At 38.1% G+C, this 12079-nt stretch overlaps 1 protein-coding gene across 1 annotated transcript in view; it reads right to left on the bottom strand.

Annotated features, from left to right (window-relative positions):
* The window catches only part of Lac (septate junction protein lachesin), a 48690-nt gene extending 36613 nt beyond the window's left edge, over positions 1–12077 (bottom strand). Inside the window, exon 1 of the mRNA XM_083121219.1 lies at positions 11819–12077. Within this exon, the coding sequence (XP_082977345.1) occupies positions 11819–11861 (43 nt within the window). The 5' untranslated portion in view covers positions 11862–12077. The remainder of the gene's footprint in view (positions 1–11818) is intronic.
* Positions 12078–12079: the final 2 nt, after the last annotated feature.

Here is a 12079-nt window from a genome sequence, read left to right as displayed (position 1 = left end):
AGCCATCTGCTGCTGCAGCCCAACTGCTTCCTGAGATTGCATTAGCTTCCGACGCAACAAGGGGAATAGGCAGACCCTCCCATGCTTTATCAAAGTACCAGGATAGTGCCAGTGCATACGGAAGGGTGTTGTCTACATTGTAAACGACAGGCGATGCACAGGACGTAACTAAATAAAGAAAAGGCACTAGAAAAGACAGAATAGGTAAGAAAACAAGCCAAATGTGCAAATTAAAAATTATACATATAAAACTTATTCCTCGCCTAGTTTTGCGTGTCCCAGGTTCGATTCCCGGCCTCTAGGAGGAAATAAGGACACACATTCATTCCTTAGAAGTGTAGAGTGACTAGCCATGTTGATTTGTTGATTTAGTGTTAAGTCCACTTTATGCACAGTAAGGCTAATCGGGACTGGACCTACAGTTTAAAGTGGGATCCGAACCACTTGCCCCTGCCCTGTTTCCCTTTCTAAGCAGGCATGTCCTATGTTTTCTGCGACGACCTTTCATTCCTCTGACGTCAAACTTTACAGCTCTATCCATTTCCAAAAATGGGCTTTATAAACAGACCTCTCAAGGCAGGCGGTGAGCAGGTCAACGGAAAATCAAATGTCTAAGGAACGGGACAAATTTCGTAAATTTTAATCAAGATTTCAAAAGGCTATAAAAAAGGAAAGAAAAGGACACGTTTTAAAAAAGTCAGAAAGGTGCCTTTGCAAAATTGTTATTAGCCTACCTCTAAATACCGTTTGCTTCAAATTCCGCCAAGATCGATTAACGGAAATAATGGCGAAATCCTGGAGCTTAGTGTTAGTGTTGTTCGGGGTGATATGGTGAATCGCAGCCATGAGTGCCAGTGGCGGTGGAGATCTTAAATTTAACTCTTCTGTGAGCCAGGGGTCAATGTATGAACAAATTGCGAGGAAGAGTGTATTTCATGTTCTGCATCAGATGATGGATTAGTTCTGCTTATGCTTCTAGACTCACGTGAGTGACCGTCGGTTTTAAACAACAAATTTGCAGTACATGGCTGCAAACGCAAAGGATATTTTTTCTAGGGCTTATATAGCACAGAAACAAGGTCTCGATCAGCAAAACTAAAAGTCATTAAGAAAGTTGCTTGCCTTGATATCACCTTCCTCAACAGGGTGTCAAATATTAGATTTTATTGGTGGTAAAAGGGGATAATACGAACACGCGCGTGGGCACAATAATAGATAAATAGATAATAGTTACACAATACTAATACAGTAAAACCTCTTTAATCTGGACAGGCAAAAACAAAAGCAGAATGCAAGGTTTTAAATGTGGCTAGAAGTCAACAAGATAACTTCACAAAGCAAATGCAGTCAACCACTGATGAAATTCTGTTTCCCGCAGACTTTGTACTGTACAGTGTTTGGTTGCTAGAAACTTAGTTTTAATGCATTTTCTACTGTTCTTTTAGTTATTTCAGTTAATCCGGACTTTTGTTAAACTGGTAAACTTATCCCCCCCATTAGTCTGGATTAACGAGGTTTTACTGTAATAACCATGTTTGCTTTAGCCTAGAATTTTACGAAAAACGGATGATGTCGATATTTTCACTTTTCATAATACAGGGGCCTCGCGGACATAGTTCCCACAGAGCCTCCCGTTCCCTAATGGCGGCCCTGGGGTCAAGGGATCTGGACCCTCTCGAAAAGACTTTCAAGAGTCCGAAGTTAAATAAGCAAAATACCTGCTTACTGTTGTGAATAAGAAGTTGATTTGGTTCTGCAAAATTTACATACAGGTAGTGATTATGTACAGCTCTGTGAAAATTTATGCATACCACCATTACTAATATGCATAAAAATAATGATCACGTAGTTTGCCTTTCATCATCTGGAAACTACCTTTCTGTAATTCAATAAACAATCCATTAAAGAATTTATGACATTAATTTCTTTTGTTTCTCAAGGAATGAACAGTTAGGACACACAAGCAGCTACAACATAAGTAATGAATTATATCTCGATTCTCATATCATATTTTTACCTATTCATGTAATATTAACAATAATAATTTTTATTGATTGATTGAATTGATGATTTAAGTCCACTTTATGCACAGTAAGGCTAATTGGGACTGGACCTACAGTTTAAAGTGGGATCCGAACCAATTGTGCCTCCAATATTTTTTTTATTATTACACATGAGGCACATGGTTAGGACCCTACCCAAAATATAGTTCTAGATATGTGGAAGCTCAACCCTCACCCCTCCTACAATTTATTGTGGATGTCTCTATAAATTAGTTTATACATGGAGTAATTTTAATGGTGTCCACGGACCAAGGAAGGGTATAGAGACATAAAAAAAACAACTTTTCTCAGTAACATTTTTCTCGTTGTTGCATAATTTCAGCGCTACAGTCGTTCAAAAATGCCCGTTTTGCCGCCTGAATGCTGGCAACCACACAACATTTGATTGCATTTGTGACAATATTTAGTCGTGAGCGATGCGTTCCAGGGTTACCAGGAACACACATACTCAATGAAAATGACACCGTAAAACAAAACGAGAAAACACGTTCTGTAACCTAACAGGAAGTAAACAAACAATACGAAAAATGGTAGAAAGAAAATAGAATTCAAGTGGAAGTGGTCATATCGAATTTTGTCTCAGCTTACATGTGAAATATTTGCAAGTCTAGTTACCAAGTTGGCATCTACAATTTAGTCTATCCACTTCATCCTTCTGATACTAGTTGTCTGAGACACACTGAACAGATGACAAAATAGAAATAAAAGAACTCAAAATTCCAAAGGTAAGCAACACATAATATTATGTATATTCAGGGAATTATGAGGCAAGTGGCAAAAATTATTGAAAAGACAGGGATATAAGTAGTAGTAATACAAGTTCTCAGACGACTGTCTTTATCTATACACCGGATACACATATAATAGTTTGCAACTGTGAACAGGGCAGTATATTCACTACTGATTCATCAATACATTGTTACTGTGGTTGTATGTGTTTTAGCTGTAATGTAACAACGTGAACCTCAGATACTTCCGTTATCAACACAAAAGTATCGCAAGGCATTTGGAAACAAACCTGTATATATCAACCTTGCAAAGAGATTTGCAAGTATTTGACATGTAGCTAGGCGTACACAGCCACATGTAAGTCCAATAAAAATTATTGTTGTTGATATTTGACATGTAGGCTGAGACAAAATCCGATATTGACACTTCATCTTGAATACGTTTTTTACCATTTCTCATATCGTTGGTTCACTTCTTCCTTCGCCTGAGATGACTGCTGATCCTCTGGCTGGTAGGCTATGATGTTCGGGCTACTGGATGCTTTTCTCGCTTCGTTTTACAGCTAATAATGTGGTAAGTAGTTTGTCATTTTTCACAAAATTTGTGTGTTCCTTGCAACCCTGCCGTGCACCATTTCGCTGCAGGAAATGACGTCAGATACGATCAAATGTTGTGTTGGGTTGCCAGCATCTAGGTGGCAAAATGGTATTTTTTGAATGGCTGTGGCATTGTATTGATGCACCAACGAGAAAAATGTTACTGAGAAAAGTTGTTTGTTTTGATGTCCTCTATACGAATCTGTGGTCCGTGGGCGCCATTAAAATGACACCCTGTATATATTTCCAAAAGCTGTTTTAACTATAAAATATTGAAAACAAAAAATTGCAAGTCTGTGTATAACCCTACTGCAAATAATAACAAATAGATATGAATGTTGCATGAACTATGGACATAAGATGACACCAAATACGGTCCTGCTCCGAGTCACAGTGGTCAAGTCTACATTTTTATTTTTCTTACATTGTATTTCCGCATCTCTATATGCCAACCGCATGGATAAAGATGAATGATGATTACATTAAATTGATAACACAGAAAGGAATGATGTCTGGACTCGTACCCAGAACCTTTGGGCAGTAAGACAATTAGTCAGGCTATTAAAGTGCTAGGAGGTGGCTATTGCACACAATAGGAATAGTAACAAGGAACAGTCAGTAAGATGTCAGACTTTCATGCAGAAGACTCAGATACAAATGTTGGAGTGATCGAGGTTGAAATTTTTCCAGCAATATCCCTCTAACTATTTTGGGGGCTCCATCAGGGTGTCTACCGAAATAACAAATCCAAAATTTTTGACTTTTCCCCCCTTTTATCTTAACATTTATTTAATCTTCTTTTACTTAAGGAATAGTTGGAAATTAAGGAAATAGATATTTTTATTCAATGAAAAACCGCTACCACAAGGTCAGTTAGGATGAAAACTGAAGCTATAGTTTAATAAGAGATTTAGACTTACTTTAATTATTAATGCATGTAAAAAGTAATGCTTCAGACCTGGATGGGGAATGGTCACATCACTTCATTGAATATTTTTACAAATCTTTGAACAAATCTTAACCACAACTCAATACAATTTTAGATTTCCAAATATTCAGTTTTATCAAATCCCAGTACTGCTATAAAACAATATAAATTCACTACACTGTAAAAAAAAATAACAAAAATTCTTAACCACAAGCCTAATTTCATGACCTACATCTTGATTTCTTGACTGGTAGACACCCTGTACATCAGCATCATTTCAAGAGTGCCTGAGATTGGAGTGGAATAGTGTGGTTGCAAGATAAGAAAAAGTGATTCTGGCAGAGCACATGCCCTTTGGGGTGCAGATACTACACTCATTTCTAGACACATCTGGAATGATTGACCACTGTGGCACATAATAGCCATCTCATTTTACCCCAAGTGCCTGTTGGATGAGGATTGAAGTCTTTACCTATACAATGTTTCCACCTCAGAGCTTGTATGGTAAATCACTCCACATGCTGAGTTTAGTACATTCTCAGTGAGTGGTATGTTTCTACTATGCTTGAAAAATAACTCACAAAGTAACAAGGTTCAGGAAGATAATTTTTCCCATGATTGCCATTTTGATGATATAATTACAGACAAATGAGAGCTTAAAACTTGTGATCCCTGACGTTTAAAGAGGTATAGTCAGCAGTGTGTCTGACAGCTGACTGCCACGTGGGAGACCCCCAGGTTTGAATCCCAGGGTGGGGTGATTTAAGGTTGGAATATTTCCGGCCTTGTCACCACAGTAAACAGCTCTGGGGCTCACCCAGCCTCAAATCAATGGGTACCTGGGGTCAACCCTGGGGGGTAAAGGTGTGTGGAGTGTGGTGTTAATCACATCACCTCCAAAATAGTTGTGATCGAGAATGTGTGGGGTCCCACATCCCATAAATATGTCTTCATGGTATGGTGCTATATGCATGGGGAACTTTACCTTACACTACCACTGACATTTTATATTCAGAAATGAATGTAGTATCCACCCCCCCCCCCCCCCCCATCCTGAATGTATATCTTCATGTGAAAACAGATGGACAAAACAACAAATTATCAAATTTTGAGGAGAGAGGATGTTTGCGTATTCGGACAGTAAAGGACCAAAAAATTAACACAATGCTGCCCGGTAAGAAAATACAGGCACTTACTAATAAATATAGTGTTATATTATAATATATATGTACACACAACACGTAATTACACTGTTCTCCACTCCTGCCCCGGTAAACTGTGTATATGAAGTTGGAAGCCGGTGTTACAATAACACGCCACTAGTTCTTCACTGAATGATATCAGCACTGTAATGTTACTGTGATACTGAACTACATATCACTGCACTTCACTGACATGTCACGAATGAAACATAGCTATGTTAGGCTTTAGTATTCCGATGAATATCCGCAACGCGGTGACTTTGTATAGAAAGTTATATAGAAACAAATGCATAGCAAAATGCACCACAGAAAAGTTCTGTTATTTATTTTCAATAATGAACTCAACAGGCTGGCGCCCAGTTAGAGAGTTCAGAGATACAGGTTTTTATACATGCTTCAGTGACTGTTATTTGATATTGTTTTCATTACACAGTTTTTAAATTGTACATATGGCATAGAGAACAAATCAATATTTTTGTTACGCTTTTCCAAGGAATTGTAGAGAATACTCATTCTCCAGATAGGGGATTTCTTGACAATGTTTGTTCGCGCTCTATTCACAAAAACGGTTTGATGATTGGGTCACGTCTTATTGTTAGGAACGCGTAATTTAAATTGTGAGATCCAAAGAGGAGAGCGAAGTTTTCCATTATATATTTTCCAGAGCAGCAGCAGGTCGCGCACTGTCCTTCGATCGTCAAGCCTGTGCATTCGGAGCTCCTCTATTAGATTACTGTACGAATCAAATTTGGGATAAATACCTTCAAGTCTATACTTCATATAACGTAACATCTTTGATTGTACTCGCTCTATTTTTGTAGTCTGTACTATACAGTCAGTGTTCCATACAACAGACCCGAATTCAAGTTTTGAACGCACTAATGAGTAATATAATACCTTAAGTGTTTGGGTGTCTCGAAAGTCTCTGCCCATTCTAATAATGAACCCGATAAGTTTGTAAGCATTGCCTATTACTTTGTTAATATGGTGAGTGAAAGTTAGCTTAGAGTCAAAATATATTCCTAGGTCCTTTGCTGTTTCAGATTTTTTTAGATTGGTATTATTAAGTTTATATTGAAAATTTAAGATCGTTTTTTGTTTAGAGTAAGTAACAGAATAGCATTTTGCTGCATTAAGAGAAAGACCGTTGCACAAGCACCACGCACTCAACCTATTTATGTCTTGTTGTAGACAGACACAGTCTTCAATATTTTTTATTCTTTGAAAGAATTTCAGGTCGTCTGCAAATAACAGTTTTCTAGAATTAATCAAATGCTCTGGTAAATCGTTGATTAATAGAAGAAAGAGAAGAGGTCCTATGTTCGACCCTTGAGGTACTCCGGAACGTACTAGAAATTCGCTGGATGTGTGGCCTTTATACGAAATATATTGTTTTCTATTCATTAAATATGACGCCATAAGTTTCCTGAGGGGAAGGGAAAAGTTGAAAGTGCCCAATTTACTTAGTAGTACATCATGATTTACAGTGTCAAAGGCTTTGGAAAAATCAGTGTATATTACATCCACCTGCCCCCCATCATCTAGCACCGTGCTTATATAATGCAGTTTCTCGCCAAGGTTTGTTTCTATTGAGCAGTTGGGCAGAAAGCCATGCTGGTATTCAGAAAAAGTTTCTCTGACATGGTTATATATGTGGCAATATAAGATTTGCTCAAATATTTTAGCAGGGGCAGATAAAAGAGCTATAGGACGATGGTTTTGTATGTTTCTGTTCTCCGAGGATTTCGGTACTGGACATACAGCAGTAACTTTCCACCGTTCGGGAAACTGCATAGAAGATAATATCGCATTGAAGATAATAAAGAGTGGAATTTTTAAAACGTCTACACATCCTTTGAAGATGTAGGGTGGGATTTTGTCTGGCCCTGCCGACTTCTTTGGCTTTAATTTTTTTACAGCTGCTTCAATTTCAGACATACTGATCATCTGAATGTTGAGTGAATCTAGCGTTTTGCACTCTGTCTGCCCCGCCATGATCTCGAGGTTATACTTTGCCGTATTGTTTGCGTACACAGATTGAAAGTATTTCGCAAATTCATCAACGACGGTATTCAGGTTTAATATGGGTTCATTGTTTGAAGAAACTGGAAACTGTTTGTTTTGCCTGTTGCGATTTATGTATGACCAGAAAAGTGACGGGTCACTTTGAATATTGCTTTCGATGTCGAACAAGTAATTATTATGGGCGGCTGATATTTCTTTTTTGATTGCTTTTCTGAGTTCTTTAAATTTGTTGGCATGGTGAACTGGGTTACCTACGTTTTGCTTCCATTTTTGGTGGTGGTGAGCCTTTGCTTTTATTTTTTTAATTATATTGGCGGTAAACCAGCATGGATATTTAGGAGGGGTTAGGCGTCTTAAGGGGATGCACGCGTCAAATGCTTCGTATATTATGTTGTAAAACATATCTGTCATTTCGTTTACGTTATCACAGAGTTTTAGTGTATCCCAGTTAACGACCGATAGTTTGTTGTATAGTTTGTTAAAGTCAGCTTTTTTGAAATTGTACGAGAGGTTGTTTGGTGGATGGTTACTCTGTGTCCTTTTTCTGTGCTTTATTTCGATTACGAGACAAGGATGATGCTTATCCTCAGGCACGAGTGGCTGAGTTTCTCGTGTCAACTGCATGCCAAAAACGTTACTTAGCACAAGATCGAGAGTTTTGCCGTTACTATTTTGAATGTTATTTACGCTGCGTAATTGAAAAAAGCACATTTGATTGTATAATTCGCGACATACAGGAGTGGCGTTAACGAGGTTGTATTCGTTGCTTGTTATGCAAGGGATATTGAAATCCCCTATGAGGAGAATGTTATGTGCGGGTCTACAATGCCTTTCAAGAAAATTTTAAAATAAGTTGTAAGACATGTCATTACAGCATGGAGTAAAGTAAACAATACAGATGTATAAGGTAGGCAGTCCATGAATTACAATTTTCACAAGCAATGAGTCGACGTTAGGGTCGTCGTTAAATTTGCCTACGAGCGTCGCTGCGTATTTGTTATGAATTGCCAGAAGAGCACCCCCGTCCAGATTTTTCCCAGAGTCAGTCGGGTTCCTGTCAGATCGGAACACGTTATATGCAAATACATCAAAAAGATATATCATGGTTAGTTTTTTAGGGATGAATCTCCAGAGGAAATCATGTATTCCTAGGAATATGTCTGACTAACTGGAGATATTTCGATCTGACCCAAAATAGAGCTCTCCAGAGGATATATGTCACAAACTGACTACCGCCTTTTTGGAGTTCCATTACATTGGCTTTTACGTGACAATATTATTCCAACAGGTTATTCAACCTCACTAGGGAATAGAAGGTTGGAACTCTTCCTTCAAACCCTCTATGTGCCTTCATGACACATTAATACACAGGAGGCAACTTTGCTTCTTTTGTAATGTACAGCGTTATTAAAAAAGAGGGAGAGCAGATAGGCACATGGTAAAAGATTCAAACGGTAACACTTTACTATACCGGAGACGGATTTGTTCAAATTTACAGGAGAAAGTACTTACGCAAATCATTTTCTGTAGCGTTGTTGATGTTCGGGAATGTAGTTTTGATCCATTTTAATGCAAATGCATGTGGTTTTCTACGAAAATCTATTTCCGATACCCTATTGCTGCTGCTTTCTGCACTAGAGCACAATACGCTCTCGTATTGTCCGTACATGCTAAATTGAACGAAAGGAGTGCTAATGGAACCTAACCTAACAGGCCTAACCTAACCTAGTAGGCATACCTCGTCCTCGTGGTGGTTCGTGGGGCTACCCGTGGATGGTTTGTGGGAAATAAGGAACAACAGTAAGTACTCGTTAATGTACGAAATATACATTATTTTCGTTAGAAATTCATTATTTCACCTAAAGAAATGTTCCGCAATGCGGAATACTACGTTAGCAGTGTAAAAAATTGTGAAATAAATCATTCATAGGTGTCTCCAGTATAGTAAAGTAGTACTATTCAAACATATGCTATGCAATCGGTGGAGAGAATAAGAATCAGTTTTAATATCTATCTGTGTTCATCCTGAGGTAACAGTTCCGAATGTGTAATGATTTTTCGCAAGTTTTATAGGAGTGTTTTAGAAATCTGGAAACAAATGTGGGAGTAATTACAAAGCTTGCAGAAACTAAGTAGCACAGTTAAAAGCTTCACTAAGTATTAGTTACCAAAGAAATTATTATTTTTGTGGATATTCATGCAACACAAGAAGGGGATTTCGTGATCAACACCAGATATTATGTGATCAGGTGTTTAAAGCATTTAGAGATGTTACTTTAGTGCTGAGAGCCCTAAACAAGGCCCATTTGACCTAACAACAAAAGGTTTTGCAGATATTCTATTAATGCTAAGAACCCTAAACCTGACCTGCCTAAACTAACAACAGTTCTTAAACATACTAACAGCATTTAGCGATGAAAAATCCCTTTGCATCCCATACACATCAAGTACATGACAGCAGCAGTCTGCTTGCAAACAAATAATTGTATACCTAAAAGTACATGACAAGGAAAAACCGTTCTCCCCAAAAAGTTCCGTAAGCAATTACTATGAATCTGCATACTAATTTACTATAGCTCAAACAGATTTCTTCATTTTTACAGAAGAAACTACTTACCGTAATAAGTTCCTAACATCGGGAAGGTGTTTTGTGTGATGTGGGAATGATTCATAGCAGAAATTCATGTTCTTCGTTGAAAATTCATGCTCCGATGGAGAATAGCCTTTGGCGCGTACACCTTCGTACATCATCACGTGTCGTGATTGTGTTTTGTTCATGTTCATTGGGCATCCAGTGTTTCAAACTGTCTGTGTTTGCAAAGAAAGTTAGAAACATGACGTGTGGATGTGTGGTGAAATTTGTACCGGGTGTGGAAGATCCAGTGGAATTTTTAATTTAATTGAACACGGGATCGTGAAGAAAGGAAAGGAATGTCCAAAATGTGGCAGTGAATGTAAGCTACTCGTTAGAAGGAATGGGATGTGGGTGGGTACTTGTTTACTATTCTTCGGACACATTTATTTATTTTTACAGAAGAAACTACTTACCGTAATAAGTTCCTGTAGCATTGTCGAACATCGGGAAGGTGTTTTGTGTGATGTGGGAATGTTTCATAGCTGAAATTCATGTTGTTCGTTGAAAATTAATTATCCGACGGAGAATAGCTAGCCCCACGAACCATTGGCACGTGGATAGGTTAGTTCTGTTAGGTTAGGAAACATAGTTAAAATTTGGTGTCATGTTAGTATCAGGATCTAGATATTGGAAATAATTGCGAACTATTGGCGCTAGCCCCACGAACCATTGGTGCGTGGTTAGGTTAGTTCTGTTAGGTTAGGAAACATAGTTCAAATTTCATCAAAACAACGTTGATACACTTTCAGGAATGTTCCGCGAAGCAGATACGTAAGTACGAATGTCAAAAATTGACGAAACGAAAAAATTAGATGTGTCCGAAGGATAGTAAATTTTTACCCAGATTTCTTCAAATTCAAAAGTTTGGGGCTCATTTAGGGGCAGGTGACTCTGGCCAATTTCTAACATGCCTTTAACAGGGACTCTATAGAGAAAGCCGGAGCGGAGCGTATTAGGGCCACGGTAGTGGTTGGGGGTGGTAGGTCAATTACCCCAGGGGCGGAGCCCAGAATCGGTGGCAAATTTGGACTCAAAAATTTCAAACGAAAATAATTTTTTACTTTAAATTTCCCACAGATTCCGGGACGGACCATTCACGGATAGCGCCACGAAACATTACAATTTCCTTCGTTCACGGGTATTAACAGCTGTGATGGAAATTCGTTGTCCTTATTTATGTCATTTAGGTTGATTTGATTTAATAAGCCTATCTAGCCATAACTCGACTTATTGGGAGTGCAATGGTATATTTAGAACAAATATAACCATAAATTGGGCCTCTGTGAAAAATTTTAGGGGTGTGTTAAGAATTTATCTTTGGGGGAGGGGGGTTACGGTTTTTTTTTTTTTCGATAAATCACTGGACGTAGGGGAATGAGTGAACATATGAATGGACTGGGGGGCGTTTGTCGAAATTCCGTGCAACATGATATTGCTGGAATTATTTTCATAAGCCATCTCTTATCCTGCAGTGGAATGTAAAAGAGAATCCTATTAACAATTACTTATTAAAAGTATTTGTATGTTATTATTTAGCTTGAAAGTGTTTATATTCAGAAAGTTACCAAAATACATAAAATACTATACATAATTAAATTCCTTTCTTTTACTCTATCAATAACATCAGAATCGATACTTACCCAATGCAATTATGAGCGTAAACACAAAAATCTGAACAATCATTTTGGAACGTTTGAGCAAAAGAAATGCACACACACTGGAAGCACCTCAATAAAAACCACGTCTAAAGCTGTAAAATATTATCTTCACGTCATTCACAGTTCTGTAACCTTCGGTCTCGCACAACCACCACCGCTCTCTAAACAAACGTACGCAAACACAAATTACAAGAAACTCACTGATTAGCTGCACCTTGAAAACTCAATCGGAACGCGCAGGTG

Source organism: Lepisma saccharinum, chromosome 4 (genome assembly GCF_977018435.1).
Source record: "Lepisma saccharinum chromosome 4, izLepSacc3.1, whole genome shotgun sequence".
Lineage (NCBI taxonomy): Eukaryota > Metazoa > Arthropoda > Insecta > Zygentoma > Lepismatidae > Lepisma > Lepisma saccharinum.
The sequence above is the reverse complement of the archived record's forward strand: the minus strand, read 5'-3'. Positions and strand labels throughout refer to the sequence as shown.